Raw genomic sequence first — 13,535 nt, forward strand, 5'->3', positions numbered from 1 at the left:
ATGCAAGATGATATGTGGTTTATTTACACATATATACAACCTGACCAAGATGTGGAGAGTGCAGTGTTCACATTCCAAAAGGGTCCTGTTCCTCCTATTGCTGCAGCCTCAGATACCAAGAGACCCTAACCATATTTGAGGCTCTCTGCAGCTTACTTCAGCTGACCACTGCAATTCTGGAAATTCCCCCCCCCCCCAACTCTGGGATTGTCTTTTACTAATTACCCAGAGCTCAGGGTGGGATCTCCCCTCTCTGTGTCTGGCAAAGAGTCTTCTGTTAATTGCCTTCTTAATGGGTTAATGGCCTTTGTTCGACCAATGGCCTCCATCTGCCAAGCTGGTCTGGCTCATTAACATAAACTAAATCCAGGGGTTTCCATGTTTGGCACAGTTTAGTTAAATCTTGACTAATTCTAACTTTTACTGAATCCAAGAATTATGGGTGACTTACACCCACAAACTGAGGCACCCAGAACCTATAACAACAGCATACAGTAAAGCTGATGACTAGCTTTCATTATCCAAAGTATGTTAAAACAAATGGGTTTGTACACCCTCTTCCACCCAACTTCCTTTTAATTAGTGATTTATGTTTGCAGCATTCTAATAATTCATCTGCATGTCAAATAACAGATGACATTGTGTGCTAGACTAATGAATGTGCCTGTTGGAAGGTGTTTAGATCCCACTATTTTATTTTAGTAGAAAAGATATAGCTAAGGTTAGATGTTGTGGGAGGATATGGAAGCACAATTTGTTCTTTTTAACTTCAGTTTAAAAAGTTAAAATGTTTTCTACTACAACTGAAGAAACTGATGAGTTTATTCTCTCTCTCTATGTGGTTCTTATTTCCATGGTCTTTGTTAAAATAATACAGCCGTAGATTACAATCATTATTCCAATGGATATTTTCCATTGCATCAGCCACCCCTCCTCCTTTCATGTACTCTTGGCACATCAATCCTGGTCTGTACTAGATCCTGGTTTATACCAGTGTTCTCTGTTTTATCCCAGATGGAGGTACTGTGGTTTCATGTTGGCTGATATAAAAAGCCAAATTTTGTTCCTGGTTCAAGATCTTGCTAAATAAACTCAAATTCTGGACTGAGACAGCACTGAATAAAAAGTGAGCCCACTCAGGTACCTTCTGAGGTCATATTGCCCAACAGCACCCCAAAACCTGAAGCCAGCACTATGTAATCTCCTTACAACCCTATTTTCCCAGCATATATACATATGGATGCTATGCTAATGGTTCCATCTTATATTGAGACATGGTTGGAAGCCAAGGCTTTGATGGGGATTGGTAATAAGATATATTAAACATATTTCATACTTAGAGACCCGTGTATGTGGGTTAACAACATAAGCACACATTTGTGTTCTGGGAGACCGGGTGGAGGGGTGCTGGTCACAGCAGGAGGGGGGACGACTCACTGGATTATTTAGCAGCCTGCCTCATCTCTGTCTCCTGGTCCCTGTCCTCCTCTGCCTCAAAGTCTGGACTGATCACTGCTACAGCCTTTTCCTGCTCACTAAACCCTGTTGCCTCTTCAATTTCCGACACCTCCTTCTCCCAGTTTGTTCCTTCTGACCACTCATCATCGTCCCACCACCAATTCCCTGGATCTGAGCCTTCTTCCCCTGGGGGTTCTCCAGCTGGTGCCTACCACCACTCTTCTCCATCCACCCAGTCCATGGCAGGACATAGGAAGTTGAATTATACTGAGTGAGACCATTGGTTCGTCTACACAATCCTTCCTGAATCTGGTGCCGTTCAGATGTTGGCATGGTCAATAGTCAAGAATGATGAGATCTGTATAAAATAATCTGGAGGGCAAAATATTGAAGAAGCTTGGTCTAAGATGACTGGTAGTGGCTCTCCAGAGTTTCAGCTTTCCCAGCCTTGGCTAGAGTTGCCAGGCACTGAATCTGGGACCTTTTACATGCAAAGCATGTGTTTCAGCCCTTCCTGTCGAAAAAGCAGTGATTGAGCTAGCAACTGCAGTTTTCAATTTGTTCAAAATTATTGTTCAATGTATGACCATGTTGTTACAGCATGCCATAGAAATTGGCATACTGCAGCCTAACCACCCCATGGGCTCAAGGTTGTCAACATTTAGAAATTTAGCAAGTGAGTCTAAAGGAAATAGTTCTTCCACCTTTAACATACTCCAGAGGCTTACAAAGTGGTAAGGGTAGGGCTGCATTTCAAATCAGACACTCCGTGTAGATTCAATATGGGAGCATGTCTTCTAACATTTGCCACTCTCATTGTGATTTTCTTTGCTAGGCAAGATGTTATAACAGGCAGGCATTCCTTACCACATACGTAGTAATTTCAAGCCATGCCTGTGGTGTTCACTCAGCACAGCACTGTACAATGATAATGTCAGGATATCTAATACATCGTAAAAAGAATTGAGCTGATCTTTATATGGAGACTGTCACCCTGACCCTAATCCTTGGAAGTGAATACCCTTGATTTTTATGTAACTCATTTCCAAGTAAGTGTGCCCTGGATTTCAGCTTATAGCAGCTGGAATAAGGAAAGATTATATTTTTACTCTTGCTAAAGCATTTCAATGCACTTAAATCAGGGTTTTTTTTATAACAATGCCAGGTTAGATATATTGCAAGTAGCTTGAAGCTCGTAATATGCCAGAATAGCAATTTGTATGGTCAGCCATCCAGAATCTCTTCTCGTCACAAACCCAGTGGAAATTTCTTCTCCCCTTTTCATCCGCTGTGCATTGAAAAGACTGGATTGAATGCAGCCTGCCTGACACAAAGGAGAGAATTCTTTTCAGCAGCGGTGTGCTGTGCATTGCTACACCTCACTGGTTTGGGCTGACATAAGATGATGAAACATAACATGATGCAACATGGTGCAAATCCTCTGGTATTAGCTTGGCTATTTCACTCTGGGTTCCAACCTAGTTCATACATTTAAGCAAGCTGGGGATTCTGGATAGTAAAATCACTTCTTCTGTTGGTAAAGGCCAATATTAATTAATAACAGTGTGTTGTTTATGTTGCACCACCTCCATATAGTTTAATATGAGGTAATATGACTGTTGCTGTTCTGTGTGCTGCTCAGAGAGCATATGGGCAACCAGATATATTCAATCGTCATTATAATATCTTTGCCCTTTAACTGTGGCAGTGTGCTAGGCATTGTGGAATGGGATGAAAGCTGGAGTTCTGAGAATTCCAATGGCAATTCTTATATTTCTATGCTTTCGACAAATCTATTTATAAGACACACTTTAGCAAGGCATTTTTTAAAAAACATCCATTGTCCAAGGGGTCTTTTACCATAAAGATACAATTATGCAAATTTACTTTTGTGTAAGTTTCTGTTGACATCAGTGAATATTCTCTTCCCCATCTGGTTTGTATAAGAGAGCATCTCTTGCATGGATTGTAAACTTCCCTATGCATACAACTTTCATCTAAAATATGCAGCTGGTATCTGTAGATGCACTAAGCTCATACATGACCTGCATATTTATTTATATTTATGCTAGCTGATAGATTCTTCTAAATAGTGAACAGATCCCTAAGTGGTGTGTGTGTGTGTGTGTGTGTGTGTGTGTGTGTGTGTGTGTGTGTATAATTTTCAATATATAAAATCAGCAAAATTTAAAATCAAGTATACATAATCTTTGTACATGTCCTTGCAGGCTTGTGGAAACCAAAGTTTTTAGCAGGTTCCTGAAATGGCACAACCACACAAATAGTTTGCAGTTATGCCTGTGCGTGGTTTCACTGTATGCATAGTAACTTGCCCCAGCTGGTTATGGTCTAGCATCAGAGAACTTTAAAACACACAGCTTTGGTACAACAATATGTTCCCCTTCTGGTTGGAGATATGGGACAACATTTCTAAATGTTCTCCCATGGGAAAAAGTCCTTGTAAAGAGAAAACCAGAGCACTAGTTAGAAAGTACTAGCCTAGCACTACCTGTTGTACTAGCTTTCGACATGCAGTAAGGCAGTGGTGTCCAATTTTTTTTCAAAAGGGCCAGATTGATGAAGTGAAGGGCCGTGGGAGCCAACCAAAGGGCCAACCGAAGTTGTTGACCTTTTTTTAGGATTGAAGTTGTTGAGTGTTTTTTTAGGGTTGGAGTTGTTGAGTTTTTTTTTAGGATTTTACCCCAGGAAATAAACTAATAAACTGCGACAGATTAAACCAACCTGCAGGCTGGATTAGGCCCCCAGAATGGATTTTGGACATGCCTGCAGTAAGGTGTTGCTGTTGTTGTTGTTGCTGCTGCTGCATGAGGAATCATTCAGAAATGTAATTTCCCCACCTGGTCAGAAGTGCCTCCTCAAAGAACTGCTACCTCATATGTTTTGTGTCAAAGTGTGTTCAAAGATCTTGTGTCCATTTCAAAGATGGAATTGTTAGGTACTTCATTACTATCTTGCTTCTAACTTGATCTAATTTTTGTTAATGGAGCCAATGGAATTTGGCATTGCAATGATAAGCAGAACTTTATTTTGTAGAATATTCCTTTGGATTACTGGGTAAGGTCTAGTGACTTTTGTTAGGAAGACAGAGAGAACTCTATTGAATGTCTCTTGTTAGTTCACTTTGATGCTCTTATATTTTGTAATTTCCTTTTGTTAGGCAGACCTTGATTGACAGCGGATTGTAATTTGTTCTCATTCTTCCATTGATTTAAATCCTGAGCAGAATTTAACTAAAGTGACTCTGATATGCAACAGAACAGAGCAACGTGTATTCAAGCCTAGGAAGGAATGTGGAAAGCAACAATATCAAGTGAATCTGAAGCTTTGATGGGCCATTTCTGATTTCATTAACACTGGGCTGAACTTTCAATTAACTCTGATGATGCAAGACGACCTGTACCTTTATTCCTCACAGAGGCACGGCATCTAATAACTGCACAACAGGCAGGGGGGGAAATTACCTTCCATGCTCTTAAAAGTAATGAGCCTTTGAGTGAGAAAATGACAAGCTGGTCCCACTCCAAAATTCTTGGAAAACATTTTCAGGCCTCTCTAATTTCTTGTGAATTTTAATACTTATTTGCAGAAATGCCTCAGAGCACATTAGCTTGGAGACTCAGGAAAATCAGCAGAATTATTTGATAATAACTAAAACACAGAAAGTTGCCAGGAAAACTTGAAAATATACACAAGGGGTAGTCTGAAAATCTTGGAACAGGGGAACTGAAACAGGTATTTTTTTGCATGCAAATCAGGTGTTCTACTCCTGAGCTATGGCTCTTCCCTGTAAATACAAACCCCACAGTAACATGAAAACATACAGCATGCTGTCTTTGGGAATAGCTGTGTGGCTGGGGCAACCCTGATTTCCCAGCGCTGATAATATTGTTTGTTGTACTTCCAAATTTGTTTTGAGTAGAGGCATTTCCTGCGAGTGATTCCTTTGTGCCCCACTACCAAAGCCAGGAGACAGATTCCCCCATCCTTCATACTCCTCTCCCATCAAGTAAGTGAATGAGTGGGTGCAACCCTGCTACTGCTGGCATAGTTCGAACCTTCTGGCAGTGGCCAAAAATGGTCTTTTCTGGTTGGTACTTGGTGGAATCTGGGCCTCCTTTCAGGGCAAGGTGCTGGCAAAGGTCTGGCAATTCCCTATGACCCATCACCCAAGTCATTTTGATGGAATAACCAAGGCGAGGGAAGGAGAAGTGACTCTCTCTTTTCCTTTCTTCTGTTGCTGTCACCAGCACTGTTCTTGCCAGGGAAGTCCCAAGTTCCCCTTGGTTTTCTTGGGTGAAATTCTGGAAAATCGCAACCCTGTTTGAGGAAACCGCCAGAGAATTTATCCATCCTCAGTTAGAAACAGCAGATCAGAGAACTACCCCCTATTGGTAGAAGTGTGGGCCTTGAGAATCTCATTTGGTTATATAAGTGATCGACAAATATGGCTTTGGATGGGTAAGAAGCCTGAATGAGCTTGGAGAATGTGCTTTTGTTATAACAGCATTTCCTACTGCTTTGATATACTCATGTTAGTATGTAAAAGCATAGAAATGGCCTTTTGTAGTGGTGTTGTGCTCAAGAGGAAGAAGCTGGTTAGCTAATGCCAATAAAAAATAGAAAAATAGAATTATTGTTAACTTTGGATAAGCTGAGTGGGGGAAGGTTAGTTTACAGTTGAAATTCCGGTAGAAGCCAGCAGGATAATCTGCTTCTAATTTATTTTCTCCTCTTCCCTGCTGTTGCAACTGCAGTGACTATAATCAGTGCAACTACAAATGGCGAACATACTTTTCATATGAATATTACAACAATGTGCTCAACTTGTTCATAAACTCGCTTAGAAAGCAATCCTCCCTTTATATGCAGTTACCTGAGAGTAAGAGTCTTTTAACTGCATGGAACTTGCTTTTGAGTAGACGTGCATAGGTTTGCAGATTCGTGGCTTCTGAATAAAGAATGTTGATTTCCCCCAATCATTGGGAGAGATTTAGCAAGAGAACCCTTTCCCAGAATTGAGTTGAAATTTGCAAAACAAATCACCTGCTTAAATTTTGCCAGCAAAGTGGCTGTTAAAAGTCTCAAGGCACCTTCCAGAAACAAAGATGGTCACCCTATCCTGAACATATTTGAATCACAAGTTGTTCAAAGAAAGAAGTTGGAACTTGAATTTAAAAAAATAGATACAATATTCAGAATTTTCAGGTGTGTTTTGGTGAGTATTGTAATCCAGGCCTTCACAAACCAAGCCAAAGTCATGTAAGGAAAACTTTCTAATTTTGCTGCTTTTTTGGAACTATAAAAATATAGGGGGTTGTCAAGAACCTGACAGGCCACAATCCATTGCTGCATTTTGCCTGGTGCATCACAAGCTGTGCAGTCTGTCTTAACCTGTGCCAAGACTTGTAAACAACGAACATCAGTTTGTTCAGAAAGAAGAATGCTGTGATGTTTGCAAATTGCTTTAAAGAATTAAGCTTCAAAAATCATGTTACAGAAAATCACATTCTCTTATGATAACAGGAAAATAGCTCTTGTTTATTTTTGCAAGTAAATATATGTTTCAATAATATTTTTTAAAACAATACTAATTTGAGGCATTGAGTGTCATTTCATTTGTTGCCATTGCACTCCTGTGCACAACAGGTGATAAAGAATGAATATTTTCAAGGTAGGTTCGCCAAAATTAAAAGACCTGTTACAATAGGTGCTGAATCAAATTAGAGGCTTGGAAAGATAGAGCCCTGTTTGCCAAGTCTCAATTCAACTTTGCAAGTAATCTTGATTTATGTGAAGATTTAGACTCTGATTTTCCAATAAGTTCAAAATAAAATGGTCTTAACTTAAGACGAAGATAAAGGACTCCTCTCCCTCAAATAATTCTTACATCAGACTCTATTATGAAGCTGCCTGTATATCATGATTGAGGGAATGGATGAAACTTGATAACACCAATGTTCTAGACCTGGAAGGGTTCACATGGAAAGGTTAACATACATTGGGATTTCTTAGATCATATTATAAAAAGACCATTATATGAAGTATGGATGAGATATAAAGATTTGTTTGAAAGGAAAATACCGTGGTAGTTGTCACCCCAGGAAGCTTTTTCAGTTAAAAATTAAATATGAAAGGAGATGGGATAACCTATAGAGATTTGATGAAGGAAGACAATAATATAATCAAAATTAGACCTTATGAAGAACTAAAACCTAGATTGTCAGGATGGATGGAATATCACCAAATTAATGATATATTCCTTAAAGTTTAAAAAAAATGGATTTAATAATGATAGATCAATATTGGAGACTGGGGTGTTACAAGGTCATACAAAGATGTTGTCTAAAGTATATGAATTTTTGCTGGAATGGCATACAAAAGATGAAGAAATTAAGGAGGTCATGACTAAATGGGCAATGGACCTAAGATATAATATCGAATATGAGAAATGGACAAGACTATAGAATTTAAGAATAAAATTTACCGCATACATGACCTTAAAAGAGAATTTGTTTAAAATGATGTACAGGTGGTACTTAACCAGTGTGGTGTAGTATGGTGTAGTGGTTAAGAGCGGTAGACTTGTAATCTGGGGAATCGGGTTCATGTCTCCGCTCCTCCACATGCAGCTGCTGGGTGACCTTGGGCTAGTCACACCTCTTTGAAGTCTCTCAGCCCCACTCACCTCACAGAGTGTTTGTTGTGGGAGAGGAAGGGAAAGGAGAATGTTAGCCGCTTTGAGACTCCTTTGGGTAGTGATAAAGCGGGATATCAAATCCAAACTCTTCTTCTTCATCTTAACACCCACCAAACTAGCAAAGATGTACAAACTGAAAAATAAGAACTGTTGGAAATGCACTGTAGAAGAGGGTAATTTTTTCCACATGTTGTGGTTGTGTGACAAGGTGAAGACTTTTTGGCATAGTGTGTATAATGAGTTAAAAAAGATATTTAGGTACACCTTTTATATAAAAAAAAACGGAGGCATTTTTGCTAGGAATGGAGAGGAGGACATTAAAAAAGGAAGAGGAGAGGACATTAAGAAAGGAAGACCAGAAATTCTTCCTGTATGCCACAACAGCAGAAAGAGTACTCTTCACACAGAGATGAAAACAACAGGATATTTCCAACAACTGAAGAATGCCAACAGAAAATATTGGAGTATGCAGAAATAGCAAGGCTAACTGGAAGAATCTGACAGCAGGACAATGAGAAATTCCAAAAAGAATGGTCTAAATTTATGGTATACTTAGAGAAAACTGTACATAAATAAAGACACTCACAGGACTGAAATAAATACTCATAACGTTTATTGTAAACATTTGGTTAGATCATAGGATGTAATGCTGTAGTATAATAAGAAATGTATGTTTAAAGTATAATACAAAAATTTATTAAGGAATTATAGACATTTATGGAATGTATATATAGTGAACACACTTAAGTAAGAGTAATGTAGAGAAGCCAAAAGAGGGGTGGAGGGAAGTTAATTCGGATAAGATACAGATTTAAAGGAGAATAATATTGTTAAACTGTATTGTGTTTAAGATATTTGAAAAAATTAATAAAAATTGTTGCAGGAAAACCTCCAAAATGAAATGGTGTTAAAAGGATAAATTATTGTTTTATTTATAACCAAGCAATTGCTTATCATGCAACATTTTATGTGGGTTTAATTCAATTGACCTCAGTATGCCTATTGGAATATAGAGTTATAATGCCACCTCCATGTGTCTCCTCAGAAGTAAACGCCACTTTCAGTGTCTTGTAAGTGTGTTTAAGATTGCAGCTATAGTTCTTGACAGGGAGTGGGAAATGCAGGGTGAGTCATTTAAAAGAGGCCCCGTGGAACATGTGTACTCCCTATCAGGGCCAGCTCTAGGGGTAGTCTGGGTGGCGCAGTAGGGGGGTGCCGCATGGAAACCGTGTTGCACACTGTGCCCACCCACCAGCCGCGGCAAGAAACGTAGCGGGGCGGGGGTGCCGGAGCGATCTCCGCACCACGGCTCCAGGGTGCCTGACGTGCTTGAGACGGCCCTGCTCTCTATCCACAGGGCTTCTTTTAAAGGACTCACCCTGTATAATATGTAGTGGGGAGCTCGTGCAGTTGTTCAGAACTCTGTGTGAATTGTACATGCACTGTACTTCCAAACTCTTATGTTATAACAGCATCACTATTTTTTATAGAATTGACTTGTCAGTCAAGATGAAATATGCATAGAAATTAAGCTGGAAGAATGCAATATGATGTCAGTTAATGCTTGAATGAGAAATAATGCTCTCGTGGTTGCCTGGATACAAATAAGATGTGTGTCATAGAGGAAGGCAAATGTAAATGAATGAACAAATGAGTTGTCAACTTTAGCTTTGGAGTCTGATAAGGGCAAGGGAACTGCTTGTAAGATGGATGACTTGCAAGATTCATCAGTGTACTTTGTATGTCTTTGGACAGTTACTCAGCTTTTCTATTTGATTTTGAATAACTTAGGTGTTTTGGGGTTTGTTTGTTTTTAAACTGAGTCCTTATTGTTAAGGCTCAGGGTGGTTTACAATATAAACTTTAACAACAAAATTCCAAGCTAAATAAAAGCTAGTGAACACTTGTTTCTATTTAAGAAGCCAGTGCAAATTGAAAGGGGTCTTGTGGTTGTTGTTGCTTTTGCAGGGTAATTGTAACATGATGATCTTTTTCCTGGAAGACACTGTGATGCTCTGGAGCACGGGGGAGTAATGGTGCTCAAAAATTTACCATTCCATGAGGTGGACTGCAGTCCTCTGCAAAAGCTAAAGGAAGCCAGAGGCTTCAGTCAAGCTGCAACTATAGTTATCAGTCTTTTTATTTAGCACAGAACATTGTTGTTGTTGTTGTTGTTGTTGTTGTTGTTTAGTCATTTAGTCATGTCTGACTCTTTGTGACCCCATGGACCAGAGCATGCCAGGCACGCCTGTCTTCTACTGCCTCCCGCAGTTTGGTCAAACTCATGTTGGTAGCTTCGAGAACACTGTCTAACCACCTTGGCCTCTGTCGTCCCCTTCTCCTTGTGCCCTCCATCTTTCCCAACATCAGGGTCTTTTCCAGGGAGTCTTCTCTTCTCATGAGGTGGCCAAAGTATTGGAGCCTCAGCTTCACGATCTGTCCTTCCAGTGAGCACTCGGGGCTGATTTCCTTCAGAATGGATAGGTTTGATCTTGCAGTCCATGGGACTCTCAAGAGTCTCCTCCGGCACCATAATTCAAAAGCATCAGTCCTTCAGCAATCAGCCTTCTTTATGGTCCAGCTCTCACTTCCATACATCACTACTGTGAAAACCATAGTTTTAACTATATGGACCTTAGTCAGCAAGGTGGTGCATCTTCTTTTTAAGATGCTGTCTAAGTTTGTCTAGGTTTCCTTCATGGATCACTGCCTTGTCATGGCAAAAGGGCTTGAATAACTCAGAGAATAACTGAGCTATGCCGTGCAGGGCCACCTAAGATGGACAGGTCATAGCTGAGAGTTTAAACTAAATGTGATCCACCTGGAGAAGGAACTGGCAAGTCAAGAAAACTCCATGGGCAAAGACAATAGCACAGAACATACCATGGAACAATTCAGACCCTAACTGCCCATGTGTGTGAAAGATTTGCAGTAGTTCCTTTCCTTTAAAGCCAAGGCCAAGGCCACTTCAGCAAATGCATGACCCCAACTTTACATCTGAGATGATAGGGAATAGGGGGTGATTCTTGTACTGTACTTGGTGATTTTATTCCAAATGAACCCTGAAGTGGGTTGTGTTCAGAGCTGTGGGGGGAAGGGAAGAACTTTAAAAAACGTTACAGCACATGCATGATTACTCAGAAGGCCCATTCTCTTTATCAGGGCTTACTCACAAGTATTTGTGCTTAGAATTTCAGGATAAGAAGGTGATTTTGATATGCATTACTGCTTCACCGAATTAATCTTGGTGAATTCTGTGGAACTTTCCCTACGGTAAAGGATCAATTGTTCTGCATATACTTATCAACTCTATATGAAAAGGTTTCTTGTCATTGATCTGCGCATAATAAAGTTATTCTTAGCCTATAGGCAGTATAGATGGAGTAACTGTTGCTTTTTCTTTTCAATTACAGCAGGAAAAGAGTCCAGAGAATTCAAGAAATAAAGGTATGTTGCTATGGTAGTAGTTTTCATTTAATTGCTTATTTATGTTTAAATCTTTATAAACCATATTTTCTGGCTTATACAATCTACCCAAGTTGATGAAGAAAGTATAGAATGTTTTTTTAAAATAATAATAATAATTATCGACTTTATTTTTATCACTAATTGGAAGCTAATATACTAGCACTGCATTTTTACTCACAGTGCAGAGATAATGCTACTTTTACTGGTACTTCTGAATATATGAAGACCTGAATAGAATCAGCTATAGGAAATAAGGATACATTGCATTTCTGTATTTCAGAAATCCCTACACATCTTGTTCTTTGAGCATGTTTTGGTTGGCTTGTGTTGTATGAGGAATAAACTGTAAAGCAGCGTATTTATGGAAACTTATTAGTCTAGCAAAAGATAAACTGCTAATGTGTGTCATGGCAGAATGTATAAATTGAGGCGTAGTTGGTCCTGACTCTGTTTCCTAAACTTACACCAAGTAGAAACTGTTGTATGGGATTAAATCTGTACCTATGGCAAGACAAGGAATATTGCCAATGCAAATGAGCTTTGTCCAGAAGTATCTGTAATACAAATAAGAGGAAATAATTTATCGAGTAAGCATTTCTTGGTGTAATTAGTGCAAAATGTTTGAGTTTCACAGATCTGATTACACTCATTGAAGACCTCTTCATTTGAATTGATACAGAATGCTGTAATATTTGCTAGCAGCAGCAATTGTAGGATATGTAAAGTTAGGTAAAAGTTTTCTTGTTCCAGAACAACAAGTGTGTGTAAGCCTTGTATAAAAGAAACAAATCAAGAAATGCTGTGTTTGCATCTTGCACATACTAAAATTGGGTTGAAAAATATTTTATTTTTAGGATTTCAGAGAAAACACTCTCTCTCTCTCTCTCTCTCTCTCTCTCTCTCTCTATATATATATATATAACATGGTAAGGCCTGTGTTTTGTTGCTGTGGTGAGAGTTCTCAAACATGCTTAGCATAACAAGTATCTTTAAAAATGAAGCTTTTATTAGTCACCTTCAGGCATTCAGTATGAAGTTAAACAGTAGTGGAAGATGTGTTCAGGTGGCAGCACTCGCCTGACCTCTGGTCAGCCATATTAGCACTGCTTACTAGGAGAGATGAGGCAGCAGTGAGGTTAGTGCAGAGCAAACACACCAGCAGAACTACTCTGGCACTTCTGCCAGTGCATGTGCACCATGCCAGCCTTGATACTCCCTCTCTGCCTCTCAGTAAGCAGCAGCAATGTGGTCAACCAGAGATCAGGTGAGCGTTGCCACCCCACTATGCCATCTGCTAATGAGGTTATATGAACGCTCAAGGTGGGACCATGGAAATGAGCACACTAGTTCTACCCTTCCCATCACCATTCTCCTTCTCTTCCATGAGTTGAAGGCCTAAGTGGGGAGTCTACTACATTTGGAAAGTATTGAGAAAATGTCCCCCCCTGATGCAGAAATATATGTAATGTTTAAGACAGCAGACATGCATATCTCAGCCAACAACAGATATTTACAAATCGGTCACCTTGCTGGGGCATTCCATTTCAAAGTTAATGAATTTCCATAGGGGTAACCCTGCCAGTCTTTTGTAGGAAAACCAATAAAGAAGCCTGCTTCTGAGTACACATGGTTAGGCATTGTTAGCCTTATTACATATAGGCTGCCTCTAGCAACAAGCAACTTACACAAAATCAGCAAACAACATTACAAAAAAGGGAAAAGCAGCAAGGCACCTGTCAAGATGGTGGCAATTGTACATCAGTGACTATGCCAATAATATACATTTTAGAGCAATAAATGTATCTATGTACATATAAAGTTTTAAAAAGCTCAAACTAAGGCAGAAGGCATGTTACAAGGGTTGCTGCTATGATGGCGGTTGAACGGGCAG

The 13,535-nt window shown here is 39.5% G+C and overlaps 1 protein-coding gene across 4 annotated transcripts in view; it reads left to right on the forward strand.

Annotated features, from left to right (window-relative positions):
• FSTL5 (follistatin like 5) overlaps nucleotides 1-13,535 on the forward strand; it is a 323,696-nt gene that overhangs the window by 62,325 nt on the left and 247,836 nt on the right. For all 4 annotated transcript variants that reach the window (XM_060278679.2, XM_060278680.2, XM_035112814.3 and 1 more), the window contains exon 3: nucleotides 11,590-11,623. In XM_060278679.2, the coding sequence (XP_060134662.1) occupies nucleotides 11,590-11,623 (34 nt within the window). The remainder of the gene's footprint in view (nucleotides 1-11,589; nucleotides 11,624-13,535) is intronic.

This window comes from Zootoca vivipara, chromosome Z1, assembly GCF_965207765.1.
Source record: "Zootoca vivipara chromosome Z1, rZooViv2.hap1.1, whole genome shotgun sequence".
NCBI classification, from domain to species: domain Eukaryota; kingdom Metazoa; phylum Chordata; class Lepidosauria; order Squamata; family Lacertidae; genus Zootoca; species Zootoca vivipara.